The 18177-nt window shown below is 38.4% G+C and overlaps 2 protein-coding genes across 5 annotated transcripts in view; one reads left to right on the forward strand and one right to left on the reverse strand.

Moving 5' to 3' along the window:
- The window catches only part of LOC129732673 (high affinity copper uptake protein 1), an 80795-nt gene extending 78556 nt beyond the window's left edge, over nucleotides 1-2239 (forward strand). For all 4 annotated transcript variants that reach the window (XM_055693756.1, XM_055693755.1, XM_055693753.1 and 1 more), the window contains one exon: nucleotides 142-2239. In XM_055693756.1, coding sequence (XP_055549731.1) covers nucleotides 142-343 — 202 coding nt within the window. In that variant the 3' untranslated portion in view covers nucleotides 344-2239. The remainder of the gene's footprint in view (nucleotides 1-141) is intronic.
- On the reverse strand, nucleotides 514-17846 carry LOC129732672 (dual specificity protein phosphatase MPK-4). Its single transcript, XM_055693752.1, has 5 exons — nucleotides 16944-17846; nucleotides 16776-16875; nucleotides 16474-16709; nucleotides 15562-16137; nucleotides 514-15499 (listed from the first exon to the last, which is right to left on the reverse strand). The coding sequence occupies exons 1-5, from the start codon at nucleotides 17239-17241 to the stop codon at nucleotides 15396-15398; spliced, it is 1314 nt and encodes a 437-aa protein (XP_055549727.1). The 5' UTR covers nucleotides 17242-17846; the 3' UTR covers nucleotides 514-15395.
- Nucleotides 17847-18177: the final 331 nt, after the last annotated feature.

Consider the following 18177-nt stretch of genomic DNA (forward strand, 5'->3'; position numbering starts at 1 on the left):
TGTACGTTTCGAGACTATCTAACCACATGTTGCACCATTCTCTGTAGTACACAACTTAATTCCAAGCACAATTTACTCTTCCACCGGCCAACTGAAAAGAGCACACCTTCTAACTCACGCCTTGCTTCTTCTCACCAACAGACCAACAATGCTATCTGTAATGCATCTCTTCCAAACGTTCCTGCACATCCTCCAGGTCACGCTAAGTTTCATGCTGATGTTGATCTTCATGACCTACAACACTTGGCTCTGCATAGCCGTCGTTCTCGGTGCTGCTCTGGGATACTTTTTGTTCGGCTGGAAGAAATCGGTGGTTGTGGATGTCACCGAACATTGCCACTAGGGGCAGGCCTATGGAGTCGACAGACCGTCACCTCTCGTAACGACATTGCGAGTTTGCATCCACTGGTTACCCGGGAGTTTTTCGATCTAGGTACCGTCGGGGTAGGTACAGTTACCAGGAAGATACTAGAACAGGTTAGGCGGCGGTCTGCAACACAAGAAACTCCAAAATATTTTTAAAGTAAATTGTAATATAGGAGAATTGCGAGGAAAAGACTTAATTATTTGGTCGATTGTTTCACACAAACTGCAAAAAGATCGTAAAAGTTAGGGCCGCATCAATTTGAATCCAGTTTTGTTTTGTAATTGTAATATAAACAAATAATTAGTTTTATCCCAATGATGATTCTCAAAGTATACTGCAAAACAGAAGAAAAAAAACAAATAAAGAATTGATGTATTAAAGCGATCCTCCGATGGGGTTTTCCCCGGATATATTGTAAAAAATATCTAATTCAGGAGCAAACGATAGAGAGAGAGAAAACAAATAAACTATATGTATAGTTATTAATGGTACACACTTTCTGTACAGTGTATTGCTAAACTGTAGTTTGCCTCACAAGTCAACAACCGGTCATCGTTAAACTTGCTAGTAAAATAGCTTTCAACAAAAGAAACAAGCAATCAGTGCCTAGTGCTATGGATAACGACTGAAATGTGTGCGCTATTTTTGAGTTGGTCTTCCAGTGTGTAAGGAAAAGCTTAAGCAGGACTGATTTTGGAACATGGTAAAAAAAAAACTAGCTCATACAGAATTGCAACATTTCTAATTTGTATGAAAGGAAATTCTTAGATTGCTTCGAATCGAGATATGTTGCTTAATAAGTAGCTATAAAGTGAGGAAATTTTATATAGAATGCGCTGTTGAATTTTGAATTCGTATCTCCGTGCCTCAATATCAGTCTAGAAATATATTGCTTATCGTACAGAAATGAATCTTAGCAGACTTGGTAAATGTGCTTTCGACCTGCTGTGCTGTGACTTCGACAAATTGCTAATGAGAAGGGCATTTAAAAAGTTACCCATAATAACAGGCACTGGATTGCAATTAAACAATGTTTGTTCATAGTGCTAAACACTTAGCCGATTAAAACAAATGATATAAAAGAAAAAAAAAGGTTCCTGACATATCCCCAATATCAGTGTGATGCAAACAACAGCTAATCTACCAACAGCGCATCCCTGTGATCGTTACTAAATTAACTAAAATGTTCCATCGAAATTCGCACTGGGAAAAGACACAAAACTCGGCTGCAAAGTATAGCCACTGTTATCCTTTTTTTTCTTATACCTACTGTTGCTTTTTTGTACCTTAGCACCTTTCTGATAGAAATTACTGATTTAAAAGAGATGGTGGTTTTTACATAGAGAATAGCAATTGTTACAGTGCAGGTTTAAATCTATAACAAATGGTGCAAAATGAGTTGCACAAGAAAAAATTACCGTACGTTGCTCCGCAATTCTGCGACAAGACTTGTTGGTTAATTAGATTATTTTTTGTTATCTTGATACTGGTCGGCAAAATTTACAGTAGAAAACAATGACAAAGTTCTCCTAATGTATTTTTGCGAGCATTATTTGGAAGATGATAGTATAAAATACCGTTTTCAATTTTCTCGCGAAACAAATGTGATGTTCAGTCGACAAGTTCAATCGCGTTTGATTCGATCATTCATCCTCTGAAAATGTTCATTCAGTTCACACAATCATCCTAGTTTAGACTGCAAGTAGTTATCTGCAATATTAAGTACCTACGATAAATTTATGCTTACCATAATTTCGAACGACGACAAACCGTAACTTTAGAAGTGATATATCAATACAATAGTAAAAACTCTAAGGCATTCAAAAAATTCCCCCGCCTGATGTTTTGTTTTTGTCTGCCTGTGCCAAGCAAGCAAGGATTTCTTTCCTATCCGAAGGCAATTTGTCTAACTGTCTAATTTCTCTGGTTTATTTAAGAATCCCCGTAGAATTGTGAGCGTTTCGACATTATGTATATGTATGTATGTACACAGTTTCACAGTTCACAAAAAACTTGATCCGGTACCGCTTGGATGTTAAAAATATAGTTTCAAAAGCGCGATTAACTTACGAACATTGTAATGGTAACAGCTAATCTATTACGACGTTTTTTCTGTAGTCTTCATACATAGAGGCAACTTATACAATGCTTTATCAATTGTTGTTTCACCTTTTTTGTTACTTGTAAAGCTTTTTTTTTTTTTGATTATAAATCCATATTTAATTGCATACTCTGCACTGATTCGAATACTACTATCGTTTTTTTTTTAAATACTGAATAACGTATATTATGAAACCGAACTCTACCTCCATTCATTATTCTTTCCTAACGTAAAAAGCTTTTATTGTTTCTTGATATTACTTTATAGTTTCAGGCTAGCAGCTAGCTGGTATTGTTATCTTAGCGTCAGCTGGTTGTATTTGATACACACTGGCTCTCGGTTCAGTTGAATATTCGACTGTCTCCACTGAGGTGGATATTCGGTGAACTTTACAACTTTAAGCGCAGATGTCGTTTGGAACGTTTACCGAAACAGGGCTGGGATTATAATAGGGAAGCCATAATTAAAATGTGAAACTATAGTGAACGGAGGTACTTTTATGAAACCCTGATGTGACCTTGCTCTAGACGCATTGATTTGGCATTTGAGTAGTAACAACTAAAATCGCTAAAAGAAAAGTAGCGTTGGGATTGGTCGATTTTTATGTTTATTTTTATTTGTTTTGTACTAATACTATGCTTTCATATTCTGTTAGAGTATAAGCACTGTAGATAAGTATTGTGCGACTTTACGGTTATCTCACGTTCTTTGTTCTTTGATGTGGCATAGATTAAAAGATGACGAGATGTCACAAACTCATTAAACCTCTGTCACTGATGTATTTAAGGACTATTTCACACGTGTACGGTGAATACAGAGTATCACATATTTAAATCATGTTTGCAAACTAAATTTGAGTCAAGAGTTCTCGTCTTAAAATTAGAACCGCAGAAAATGTTGCAATAATCCTTTCTCTATAGCAGCTCAAAGCGGTGTCGATATTAATTCTTTTTCAAGATTTGCAATTGAAATGAAATTTTGCTGTCATGTTGGGAAACCTTTGCCATTTATCTCAATTTTTTCGTCAAGAGTAACACTTCAAAAATAATTTATTCTTTCACAAAACTTTGTACACTCTACCGGGAAAAACGAGAGAAGCGGGAAAAAGCCGGGAATTGCAATCCACCGGGAAATTAGGCTTCATGCCGGGAAAAACATCTTCTTTCATGTCCGCCGTTTTATTTGTTCAACAATTTCTGAGAAAATGTCAACATGAAAACCTGTTTTTTTTTTTTGCACGATGACCTAAACTGGCATGATTCTGCCGGTTAGGGGAAAGCTGGTTGTAGGTTTCAGCCAAAGTCGACAGCGGCTTTGCAGTAAGATCTGCGTCAAATAGATTCAGGCTTGGTCAGGTGGATAAATTTACTGTTCCGTAACATATATTGTCAGATTTGCAAAGAAGTCAAAAAGTAATCAGTGTCGTGGGAGGCGTATTGAAACTTCTTGTGAATAGTGTTCGGCATCGCATCGGGCAGAATCCGGTCAACAGTCAGATAGGACCGGAAACTTCGAGTCTCGATTTTATTTCGAACCGGACCGGAACGGAGCTACCCGGTTTGTACGTATCGATTTTTGATATGATTTTGATCACAAGCAGCATATTTATATTGCGAATCATTTCAATTGCATACGCAAGTGACATGCGGAAACTAGGTCAATATCTGCTGAAATTTCTTTAGTAATATAAATAATCCAGACTGTTATTTTCAACATTCTCCACATTAAGTGTTTCGCAGAAAAAAATAGTTTTTATTCTGTGTTCGACCTTTTGACTACTGGATTTTGTTGGGGAAAGACGTCACCTTGAGCTATTTGTTAAAGATTTCTCGGATTTTTTCTATATTAAAAACAGTAGCTAATAATATTTTTTTCAAATTGGTTATTCAGAGTGTCAGTTGAATTTATTTTACGGACCATGATAAAATTTCTTATACATTCCATTGGCCCCAGCTTAAAAATTGTGTAAGTCCCAGGACCGAAGTTTTTCGAAAAAAAAATTGTTTTGAAGGAACAGATCTCAACGTTTCATGCATTTCGCAAAATGCATGTTGACCGTGTTATGTGCATTTTTTCATTGGTCACTCTGAGGCTCTTTTTCCCAAAGTCCGCTTGAAAATTTGCCTAAGGACATTTTTGAAAATACAAAACCTCAATGCCCCAACTCTTAAATTTATCCCATGCATTTCATTGGCATCCTGATACAGAAGCACTGCAAGCTCGAGAGTAGCTCGAGTATGAAATATTTTGTTGAAAATGATGCATGGAATCTAGTTTTGCAATATTTTTAAGTATTTCAATATTTTTTTTTTCAATTTTCATTTTTGACTAGCTGACCCGGAAAACTTCGTCCCGCCTATTTTAGTGTTTAATTTAATAATTTTGAACTTTTCAAATTCATTGATTCCTTGCGATTGGCTTATATCGTTTGAAATGATTGGTTTTATCGGAATGACAACATCCTTGACTTTTGGCTTTTGTACATGACCTCTATTCCGGATATATATTGGGTGCATTTCAGTTATTTTCGTTGTATTCCAGAAACTGAAAGTAGTCATCTTCTAATTCAAAATGGTGTCCAGGGTCAATGCTTGGCTTCTTTACATCATTTCGATTACGGACATATCCATATGTAGTAGTATTCGGTTATTTTCGGCTGTTTCCCAGAAGTTGCCATTTTTCAATTCAAACTGGTGTCTGAGGTAAGTTTTTAGCTCCTTGCATCATTCTGGATCCGGTGATACTCATATTGGGTGGTATTTGGTCACTTTGGGCTATTTCTCAGGAACCGTAAGTCGCCATATTGGATTTTCAAAATGGTGTCTGTGGTCGATTCTAGCTCCTGTGTATCATTCTGGTTCTGAAGATACTCATATTGTATGGAAATCGGCCATTTTCGGCCGTTTTTTAGAAACCGGAAGTTGCCATCTTACAATCCATAATGGTGTCTGAGGTCAACTTTCAGCTTCATTCTAGTTTCAGAGATACTCATATTGGGTGGTATTTGGTCACTTTAGGCTGTTTCCCGGACACCGAAAGTTGCCATCTTACAATTCAAAATGTTGTCTGAGGTCGATTTGTGGCTTCATTGCATCATATCAATTCCGGATAATACCCATATTGGGTGGTATTTGGTAATTTACCGCTTTTTCTTAGAAACCGGAAGTCGCCATCTTGGATTTTAAAATGACATTTGGAGACAATTTCTGGCCTCTGAGCGTCAATCTAGGTCAAGAAACACTCATATTGAGTGGTATTTGGTCATTTTCGGCTGTTTTCCAGAAACCGGAAGTCGCCATCGTACAATTCAAAATGTTGTCTGAGGTTGATTTGTGGCTTCAGTGCGTCAAAACAATCCCGGAAATACCCATATTGGGTGGTATTTGGTCATTTGCCGCTGTTTTCCAGAAACCGGATGTCGCCATCTTGGATTTCAAAATGGCATTAGGAGACAATTTTTGGCCTCTGAGCGTCAATCTGGTTGAAGAAACACCCATATTGGGTGTTATTTGGTCATTTTCAGCAGTTTTCCAGACACCGGAAGTCGCCATCTTGGATCCTAAAATGGCATTTGTAAACAATTTCTGGCCTCTGAGCGTCAATCTGGGTCAAGAAACACTTATATTGGGTGGTATTTGGTCATTTCCGGCTGTTTTCCAGACACCGGAAATCGCAATCTTACAATTTAAAATGTTGTCTGAGCTCGTTTTGTGGCTTCAGTGCATCATAACAATCCCGGAAATACTCATATTGGGTGGTATTTGGTCATTTGCCGCTGTTTTTCGGAAACCGGAAGTCGCCATCTTGGATTTCAAAATGGCAATAGGAGACAATTTTTGGCCTCTGGGCGTCAATCTGGTTGAAGAAACACTCATATTGGGTGGTATTTGGTCATTTCCGGCTGTTTTCCAGACACCAGAAATCGCAATCTTACAATTCACAATGTTGTCTGAGGTCGATTTGTGGCTTCAGTGCATCATAACAAACCCGGAAATACTCATATTGGGTGGTATTCGGTCTTTTGCCGCTGTTTTTCGGATTCCGGAAGTCGCCATCTTGGATTTCAAAATGGCATTTGGGAACAATTCCTGGCCTCCGTGCGTCAATCAGATTGAAGAAACGCACATTTTGAGTGGTATTATAGTGGTAATTTTCAGCTGTTTTCCAGACACCGAAAGTTGCCATCTTGGATCCTAAAATGGCATTTGTAAACAATTTTTGGCCTCTGAGCGTCAATCTGGTTGAAGAAACACTCATATTGGGTGGTATTTGGTCATTTTCGGCTGTTTTCCAGACACCGGAAGTCGCCATTTTACAATTCGAAATGTTGTCTGAGGTCGATTTGTGGCTTCAGTGCATCATAACAATTCCGGAAACACCCATGTTGGGTGGTATTTGGTAATTTGCCGCTGTTTTTCAGAAACGGGAAGTCGCCATCTTGGATTTCGAAATGGTATTTAGAGACATGCCAGAAGAAGGAAGGGTGTCGAAACATTATGGACATGTTTGTTACACCTAAAAACATTCACCTGCCAAATTTGGTTATATTTGCTTGATTGGTTCTCGAGCTGTGCGTAATTTGAGTTTCATTTGTATGGGACCCCTCCCTTAAAGAAGAGAGAGAGGTGTCAAACCATTATGGATATATTTGTTACCCCTAAAAACAATCACCTGCCAAATTTGGTTCCATTTAGTTGGTTGGTTCTCGAGATAAACAGAAATTTGTGTTTCATTCGTTATGAACCCCTCCCTTACAGAAGAGGGAGGGGTGTCAAACCATTATGGATATATTTATACCCCTAAAAACATCCACCTACAAAATTTGGTTCTATTTACTTGGTTAGTTCTCGAGATGTGCAGAAATTTGTGTTTCATTTGTATGGGACCCCTCCCTTCCAGGAGAGGGAAGGGTGTCGAATCAACATGGACATATTTGCTACTCTCAAAAACATCCACATGCCAAATTTGGTTCCATTTACTTGGTTCGTTTTCGAGATGTGCAGAAATTTGTGTTTATTTGTATGGGACCCCTCCCTTGCAGAAGAGGGAGGGGTCTCGAACTATCTTAGTCACCTTTCCCGGCCCCTAAAACCCTTATATACAAAATTTCACGCCGATCGGTTCGGTAGTTTCCAAGCCTATATGGATCAGACAGACAGACAGAGCTGCATTTTTATATGTTTAGAAGATTTGGCTGAAACTTTGCCCAAATCCCTGGATTTTGTTGGTTGAGCTCCAATCTCGACTTCTTATAACTTTACTGAATCATTCAAGTTTTATCAGCTTTGACAGCCCAAGCAGCGGATGGTGGAGATGGTCGGGTTGGGTTTATTTCAAACCCGTGCTGTTGTTTTAAAAATGGGCTTTTTTCGATTCCCCACCGATAAGACACCGGATAATATGTCGGTTGATCACGGTCATTTCGAAAAAGCTACCCAGAAATGCATCAACTTTCGGTAATGAGGCAACATTCGATTTTTTTTTGGAGCTAGAATTTTTTAGAAGAAAACAGTAAAACTAGTCATAACATAACAGGTTAATAACATATTTGAAACCCTTAATAAAACATATTCGCACTGAACACACTGCGTTGTCATAATTTGGACGATAGTTAATAGAAGATACATACAACTAAGATTAAAAATTAATCAGAAGCAAACGATCAGAAAGAATAGAAAGGAGGCCCAAGGCGTTATGATTTTTGCACCAATTTGAAATATAAAGTATCGCAGAATTTTTGGAATTTAATATTGCTTTGTTGTTACAATTTACCCCTTTCGGCAGTATGGGTTCGGGTTTGAAAACCCGAAACCCGACCATTTCTAGCGGATGACTCCCGGGTGGCGGATGGGAGCCAAGGGAGATTATGAGTGTCAGATACCTATGTTGTAGTCCTTCCTACTCTGATCTCAGCAGTCTCCTATGTGAGGAGGATTCATGACAATATTAATTGTAATCAGTTTAGTGAATGCTCGTCACACGTGGACCAGGCCACCTAGTAACTGCAAGCTCTGTTCTAATCTGAAAAGTCATAGTAACATACTTGTTAGTTATGTTCAGTAATAGTAGAAATCAGGGCCTGTGTTGTATATGGAGTTGCGCGAAGACGGTCAATATTTTATTTTAAACAATTTTGGCACCCAGATTTAACTTTGCATGAATTGCTGTGAGCACCGAAAAATACATTAGGGGTCTTCACATCGAGCTCGTATACGAATACCCAGCCGTAAACTGTGTATCTTCCATTACTCGTCAATGGAGGTAAGTATTTTTACGGCTGGGTATTTGTTTACGAGCTCGACATGAATACCCATAATGAAATTTCGAAACTTTGTAGGAATACACTGCTAAATTTTGAGGTTTATTCAATCATAATATCGAGCGTAAACTCCATATTTTGCGAGCCAAGATTTTTCAATATCTCGTAACTGAAGTTAGTTTCGGTCTACTTTTCAGATGATTTTTTTGAAATTACGCTGAAAAATATCAAAAACCAAGTGTTGGTTCGCTTGGTTTTTTGCACTGTAAAAAAAGCGAGGCAAGATCGGTCACCCTCTCAAACAGAACAAAATTATGTTTTAATCTCAATAAGCTTTTTACGGATAGCAAGAATAATGCCTTCGCTTCATAGATAACAAAAATATGGGGTCATCTCGTCCATGTTATACTGCCGAAAGAGGTAAATTTTTACGACAATAACTTTTTGCAGCATTTTCAAGCACTTCTGTACTATCGGCTTATTGAATGTTTTTGACAGTTTTTTTCCCGGAGTGACAACACCGCTTACGTCGAATCTAGTCCTAAAACTCAGCTGTCAATGCGAACCATACTGCCTCGTCTTTGGTGACCCGTGCTTTCCTAATCATTAATTTAGTTCACGCTTGTGATACTTATGTTCATTTTACATTTATTCATGCTAAAAAGCATATTATTCAGTACATCATGAGCAAAGGAGTGTTGCAGGAAGGTTTACTTCAAATTATATAGCGTACGATGAGAGAACACATTTTTTCAAAACTGTGAATCACCTAAGAAACTTAGTGAAAAAAATTTATTTATCATAAACTAGCAATATGCAAATATGAACTATGAACACGTGATACATAGTCAAAAATACATTCCTAACGTATGCAAAAATGCAAAATTAGTCTCATCACAAAAAAGTTATTTCACGCTCAAAAACGGCATTAACCCATCTTGCCCCACCTTACTCTACCTTGCACATTTGAAGCCTTAATCTGACGGTTTACTCTTTCTTGACCTTATAGCGAATTTCTTTATTCCACTACGTCAGGGCAAATCTACCGAGCAATAAAAAAACGGCATAGCGATTTACGACGCAAGTAAGAAAGAGATGTCAGATAATTGTTTACGAACTTAGCACGTGCGGTGGTGGGTTGAAGCTGACAAATTTAATAGTGCGCTTCGGGCAGCACGCCAGGCCAAAACTGGGTCAATATCGTGCGAATAGAGTAAGGTTTTGACAGCAGCTAGTGCGCTTCCAGGTCAAAACGAGGTGAGCTGGTGGAATAAAGAAATTCGCTATTAGTCTTCGCGCTCTGTGTTACGTCTGTAGTAGTAGAAATGTTTTATGGTTTATTTTTAGTTTTTATGTACGTGTATGTATGTATGTGTGTATCTATATATGTATCTATGTATATTAGTATGTATGTAGATATGTATGCATGTATGTATCTATATGTATTAGTATGCGTAAAGTGTGTATATAGTTGTTATATGCGTATGTATATATGGGTGTATATGTACTCTAAAACCTTTTTTTCTTTTTTTTCTTCCGTTCTTTTTTTCTGACCTCTAACAAGATAACATGAGTATGATATCGGAGAGGCAACATAGGTCATCCATAGGTTTACAACTTCTGAATTTCTTCCAAAAATCGGGCACCAACATCAAGACAGATATGAAGTGGGTATCATGAACATCTGGACATCAGGAAAGAAATTAGTATCACCACATTCAAGTATGTAGAACTTTTATCCTAAAAACAACTACACATAAGATTATAACATCAAAACAAATATGAAGTGGGTATCATAAACATCTGGACCATGATGTATAGATACTGGTGTAAAGATTTGATTAAATAGTGGGCCGCGGTGAGGTAGCTTTTTAGCGCTGGAGAAATGGAGACGAAACGTCGCTAAGTGACAGCTAGCAAATTTTTCAATAACAACAGCTAAATTGTTTTCGCTAGGTTTGTCGGTCACATTTCCACCGAATGAGCATAAAATACGCGCGTAACTAGATAATTAAGGCGAGCTTATGAACGGTAACTACATTTTCAATTTTACAGGATTTACCACCAGAATTGCCGTGCACAGTATACCGCGAATCTGGCCGCCTAACTGTCAATTGAAAAAAAAAATGAAACCCCAGAAATCTGTCTTAAATGTTATTTTGCATAGTTGACGACCTGATTAAATTAAAACAAATAAACACAAGATACTTGAAGTTTGGGAATTTTTATCTATCGGTCTGCGTTTGCGATGTTAGTAATGCTAAAGCCAGAAAAGTGTTTAAACCATGGCCTTTTGATGGTATAAACCAATTGTATTATGCTCGTACCGACAAATTCCGGCCCACCATCACGCAAAATTTTTCGTTATTACTTTAAAAGCAATAACGCAAAATGGCCCCTAAAATAACAAATCTCTTACTTAAAAAGCAATGAAGTTCTTTTCCAATCAAGTAACAACACATGTTGTCATATATTTTGCGCGTGTAACGGGAGTACGACTGTCTATTTATCTCCAGTTCATCCGGTGTTGGGTGAGATTTTGATTATGTGTGAATGAAGGGGACAGAAACGAACCTGATCGTTGCATCAATAAAAATGCAGCGAATGAAGTCTCGATACATATGCATTGCGGTTCTTGGTTATTATCCTGCAGATACATATACAAGCGTGTAGCCGTCATTTATTTTGTTATTACTTTTTGTGTCTAATGTGTATTCGATGGACGTATGGTTGATATAGCCTGTTCAACAAAACAAAAGAGAAGAAGAAGAAGTGTCTAATGTGCGGTCATAGAACACAAAAAGTAATAAAATGTTGCCCAAAAGTAACAAACCTTCCCCGTTTGTGTTGGGTGCACCCAATTGATGTTTGGCTTTACGTCTTGGATGTCATAGGCTTTGCAGTGGTTACAGTTTTGTGCGTTGATTTGTAGCTTCATGTTGCATCTTTGTAATTTGGCACGAGCTCGTAAATATCGGGAGGGAAAAATCGTGCTTTCGAACCTTCGTAGATATCTGAATTATTTCTCGCTGGTACGATGGCCTCCTTTAGAGCAAGGTGGGCTGGTTGATTGTCCTCATAATTTGTTCCGGTGAGCGCTACCGATTAAAAGCAGATTGAAGCTAATTTTGCTTTATTCACTGCAACTGAGAAGTTAATTATTGTTTATAAACAATCCGATGCCATGTCAACTAATTTTTCAACATGGCTGACTATGCGTTTTGACATACCGTTACACCATGTATCTATACATCATGATCTGGACCTCAGGAAGGAGATAAGTATCACCACAAATAGACAAAATGATTGAGACAAGCAAAATTTTGCCAATTTTGAAATAGTCAGAACTTCTCGAGAAATGAATCAATTTTGATGAAACCGAAACTATTCTAGAAAAACTAAAGAAAAACTATTGTTGTTTCCAAAAAGTACTAGCGAATTTGACGGGACCAACGGACACCGGAAATGTTCCGGATTTTAGGAGTGTGTGTCAAAATATGCATTCTTGCAACGCGTGGAACTTTTGCTGACATCCTGTTTCTTTTAGGTTTGTGTTCCCAATAAACTAGAATTCATTCCGAGTTCATTGGTACCCAACGATTGAAAATCTTTCGAGGAACCATCGTGCAACAAATCGTCATTTTTTCGGATAAAATTACGGACAAAAATTGAAGTGATGACCTTTTTTTGCTCTCACCGGGTAGGTAGGCTAAGACCGGTCACGACCCATTCCGCTGTGTTGACATATTTGCGTGAAGACGCGAATGAAATCTGGCAAAAATCTGGCTCATTCTCATATAATATCTGGCAAATTCTTAGGTTTGTCTGACGCGCAATTAGAAATCTGGCAAAATCAAGATTTATCTGGCATACTGGCAACATACTGCATCTGACGAGCCTCACTTAAAGAGAATTTTTTTTATTCCACTGAGTCAGTGCCAACCTACGCAGAAATAGATTTCATTTTACATCCCTTCTTGAGAGAACGTTGAACTTCCTGAGAGATATAGTTCTACGTCGAAAGAAACAACAGCACAAAATGGCATCTATGCAAAGTTTCAGCCAAATCATAAATTGCCCTTTTCAGAGCCTTGGGCTGCTGGAGCGGAAAAAAAATAATTTTATTAAAATTTGTCTACAACTTTGACAAAATTGTTATCTACAACTTTGCCGAAAACGTCACACCAATTAAACAAACCGTTTAGCATCTAAAAATATTTGGTATCATCAATTCCTTTTCCATTTAGCATTTTTACATAGCTTCTTAAACACATAGCTTCCCAGACATTCGTGATTAAAATGAAAAACCAATAGCACAAAAAGGCAGCTTTTGCCCATATAACCGTCCATTCAAAGTTTCAACCAAATCAAAAATCTGCTTCCATCGTTTTTCTGAAGTGTCTCATCATTTTGAAAATGGTTCAGCTTAAGTAACTCTCCGAAGTGTGGTGTTCGTTGAAAAGCTAGAGTGATCCCTCTGCTATCAACTTGTGCAAACAACGTGTCACAAAAGGTGTTTAATAAGTTGTGGTGATTAAATGAAAGTGGTCGATCGAAGCAGATAGGACCATTTGAAATGTTTTTCTAGAAATGATTAATTAAAATTGTTGCCCTTTTTTTTGTGGAATTGCTCTACAGTCAGACAGCACTGTACGAGACAATTTTTGTTCCTTTAAGTTTATTTTTTGAAAATATAGTTCATTTCCTATTATAATTTTGATCAGATAAGCGAATTTGAAAACTTACTCTATTATAGAAAAAATCTCCATTTCGAAAAGTTACTCTTGACAAAAATAATACGTCCTAAAAAAGGATGTGTACGTCGTACGTCGCTTTATGAATCAGCCTTAGGCTAAACATCATGACCCTGAATTAGAACCAGCAGTAACTTGAATCCGAAGTGAGCTGTGGTCATCAGTTTTTTGGAATGCAAATGGAATTTTGGTTACATTAAAATACTTTTTAATAACTTAAACAAAATGCAGAATGTAAAAGCTCTATGAAAAAGACAGGAGATTCAGCATGTATAGATTAAAATTTTACTAAGATAAATTTATCAAGGTATTTAAAGATGCTATTGATTAAGAAATTCACTGAACATCAAAAGTTGTTGACCCGAAAAGTCATCCCAGTATTATGGGCCACGTTGTTCACGTTCACTAAACTATACTATATTTGACTATTTAAAGTTATTGAAATATGTTAGAAACCAACACAAAGTGAAGACTGGCCCATAATACTGGTTGGCCCATAATTTTGGGATGATGTAGGGTAGGGAACGGCTTAAGCAGTAGCGCCTATTTTAATCAGTCGAAGAAAACAGGCCTCAAACTCCTGCATTTTGATCGATATCGACATTTTTAATGATGGAAACGAAAACTTTGATTGGCTAGCTGTCTTACGAATATAAGAAATACCGTTAATCACAAAGAAATCTGTGAACAATTGCAATTGAAACAAATTGACATATATTGCAGCCATTCAGGAGCCACTTCGGGTGCTGAGAAAAAACGCCAGCAAAACAGATGGAAACTGCTTAAAATAGGTTCGGGGTGATTGGAATAGTGTCCCTCGATTTCTAACTTTGATTGATGATTGTTAAAGTTTGCTGACTTAGTTTTACAATCTGAAAACAAGTTCTGACAGAGAAAACGATAGAGAACAGATTGATATACTACTGTTTGAGTTTCACCCAACACATTTCGAGTATTTCGTCTGAATACACAGGCGGTTCCTAAAGCTGCTTAGAATATGTTCCCTACCCTACATATCGTCAGAGTCAGAAACCCTTATTGAAAGGACATCCGCTCCGAGAATATACCGAGAAAAAAATAAAGTCGGGTCATAATTGAGGAGAACTCTAGTAAAATCTGGTATTTTTAAATACACAGTACTAATGATGAAAGCTTTCTTGTTCTACAAATATAATGTCACATTTTGTTGCTTGTTGCTGGATAGTGTTGAAACACACTCATTTTCTCAAACTAAATCACTTCTCAACCAACTGAATATTCACTAAAAGGAGCTCATAAAATATTAAAAATATTAAACAATTGTAATTACGTCAAATATTCCGTCTTGTCTGACAAATTTAGCACTGGCCTAGTCAACGTCCGTCACGGTACACTGTTCCGCGCACCCTACCAATCCTCTTTTGATCTCTACCAGCAGTCATCTCGGCATTTTAAAAATGTTTAACACCAACAAAAACCACGCTTCTAAGGTTAACGGCAACGAAGTTTACGACTACCACTACTATTTCTATATATGGGCGCTCAAATAGCTCGGTTCTCACTTTTGATTACGGTTTGGCCTATCCACCAATCCTTCAGAGGCTGTTCCTTCCTCTACATCAATGCTTTATTTCTCACTTGTTTGTGTTAAAGTCGCTACTTGTATATATAATGGCATTTAAATATTGTTTTGTATAAGTAAATGTAGGTTTACCGGTGTGTCATTATTAGTCAATGTGACCAAGCAGTTAATGCAATATATGTTTTTTTATGTAGGGAAGAGTAGGTTCTGTTTGTGGCTTGCAACCAGATCTTTGATCATTACCGTTTTTGTATTGCTAGATTTTCTAATGCCATGTATCTGTCTTGATGTAGAAATGCATTCGAAAAAGTTCGCTAAGCTTTTTGCACTTTCATGAGTTTGTACACCACAAATTATACGGTTACCTGAACGTTCTGCACGACAGTGGAGTACTCAGTTTTCGAGGGCACCAGATAGAACGCGGGGTATATCTCAGCTCCGCAGGGGCATTTAGTAGCTGGAAAATGTTATATAAATAAGTTAGTTCAAATCCTGATCCAGCTAACTCATCGTACTAACCCATCACCCAGTTGAAGCTTCCCAGCTTCACCGAACATTTGGGACAGTACAATCGTCCCTGCGTGTTATGGAATATGTCCGTCATCCAAGCGAGCGGTTCGGTAAAGTAGATTTTCTTACACATACCATCCTTGTCCGCCGAGCGATTGCTTTGGTCGCTACCGATTGAACTTCTTCTCATCTGCTCCGTAACACACGATATTGCTTCCTTCGGAACGTACAAGCTATCATTCAGTTCCGAAACTTCTGCTGCTTCCTTCGAGCAGGCTTGACCTTCCTCGGCCGAGTCTTCTTTCTGCTCGGGCTGTGCCGCTCCTGCTTCCTCCTCGCCTTCTTTCTTTTCATCGCCAGATTCACTTTCGTCCCCTTCATCCACGCTGTCGATGGCTCCGAACATTGGACGCTTGATAGGGGACGCTTGACCGGGTGGTTTCGGTTTGTGCAGCAGCAGGTTGCTTTTCCTGGCGATCACTCGACGACACTTACGGCACCGGTACACGATCGGTTCGGGTGTTTCCTGGGTCACAGCCGGGTCCGGCTTCACCACATCCATACAGTTCACCGGAAGTCGTTTGGCTGAAAGTAAAGATGGACGATTTATTGTTTGTTTTTTTACTTAAATGTTATCGATCAGGTCTGTTCTGTACTTGTAATAATCGGAACTAAACCACAATAGTTTAAGGAAGGCCGTGAATGAATAAATTACGTTCGTTGACAAAAGTTTGTCGGAATCTCAGTTTAAGAAAACCTTGTCTTCGTCCCTGTAGCTATAATTTCTTAAAAACTATTGCGACGCATATCTTATGCTTCTTCAGGAGGTACTTATCGGTCATTATGTCTTTTTCCACCACATAAAGCTAGCGTAAATAATAACCAACTCCGCCCGTGTTGGCATCACGTTTCCACACCTACCTTTCCGCACATTATCGGCCGCCAGTTTGAGTCGAAACAGTTTGTACCTCTCGTTCAGCGGATCGATACGGTAGTTCATGAGACAGAACAGCTTCAGCTGATTGATGAAGCCCGGGTTGGGCATTATGAAACGGCGCTTGCTTTTAACCCGATGCAGTGCTGCCTCGTAGGACAGCTTGTACTTTTCCATGAGGTACGCAATCACGATGGTGGCACTACGGCTGACCCCAAAATAGCTGGCGTAAGAGAAACATTTGCTTAACATTAGACACGCATCAAGTCTATCGCTGGGTTTCACTTACCAGTGCACAAGAATGTTCCGTTCCTCTGCCAGGCTGTCGCCGATAAATTTGTTGGTGTCTTCGAAATGTCTTATCAGATCCTCTCTGGGCACATCGGATGCTGTATAGAAGCAAAATAATACTCACCCAATTAGCAAGATACAAACATATGTACATGTATTTCCTCACCTTGAATATACTTCACCCGCAGGCTTGGATTCTCGGTAACATGCGATGGTAGAGGACAGGAATCGATTGTTAGTATACTTCGAATGGATAGCTTCTCGAGCGTCGGTAAATCAGCCGCTGCCGTAACGTTGCCCAGCCACAGCCCTGGCTCTATTTCATCCAGATTGACGGGTCCGCCGGATATGTCATCCCGCGCTAGGCGGTACGTTTTCATTTCCAATGGTTTCGCCCGGTGCTGGACACTGCTCTTGGGCACATGCCCCAACACCTTCTTCACTACGACTTCACCTTCATGCATATTAAATTGTGCGGGATCGTTGAATCTACTGTTGGGTTGACCTATTTTGAAGCCTTTTCCAGTGCCTTTTCTACGAAATATTTATGCTTCCCCAACTGCTAAAGTCAGCAGCAAAACTCGAGACCGAGTGGAAGCGAAAACGGCAACTATATATCACTATCAGATATTTGAATACTTTTTCAAATAATAATGACTAAATGCTTTTAAAATAGTCGTTATAAGCTCGCCACTAATAAAATCAACTTTCAATTATCGCTCTCGGCGTGTCCGATACTTTGTTTGTATGTAATCCACTATAGGTTGATTCCTTAAGTTGTTAGGGTGAAAAATCGATTTTCCCTTCTTTCGACAGCGTAAGGAAATCAGCCACCCAATATGTTGAAATTGGTTTTGCCTTATGCTCTGCTGTTCTCCTCAAATTAATCACACTATCCTGGCGTATCTGATTCGAACTATAAAACTAAACTGCCCACAATCTCTTCTGCCACAAAGCGGACACAGTTTTCCACCAGAAAGGCCGCGTACCACCTCGGAAAAGCTAATGTTTGCAGAGGAAAAATGCGTCGTCGCTCATTTACGCCCCGAGAGCATTCTCTAGCCTTTGTTTACATTCTTCCGAGTTTGACAGTTCTTATCACTATAGAAAACGCAAGCTATTCAATAGAGCGGGAAGAGAAATTAAAAAGATTTCTCTCTCATCGCTGTTTTGTTTTCTTCTAAACTATTTTATTGAAAAGTCCTGCCTGTACAAGAAAGATTTCACGTCAAGTCAGCATGCCTTTAGGTTTTCTTTTGTTAATTTATTTCGGACTGTTTTCAAGCGTTCCCCAAAATTTGTAACATTAAAATTACAGGAACTATTAATTCAAATGTAGAATTCGGGAAATTGTCTAATTTTTTATTAAAAAAATATATTGACGTGTTGTGAAAAATTCG

Source organism: Wyeomyia smithii, chromosome 3 (genome assembly GCF_029784165.1).
Source record: "Wyeomyia smithii strain HCP4-BCI-WySm-NY-G18 chromosome 3, ASM2978416v1, whole genome shotgun sequence".
In the NCBI taxonomy this organism is placed as follows: domain Eukaryota; kingdom Metazoa; phylum Arthropoda; class Insecta; order Diptera; family Culicidae; genus Wyeomyia; species Wyeomyia smithii.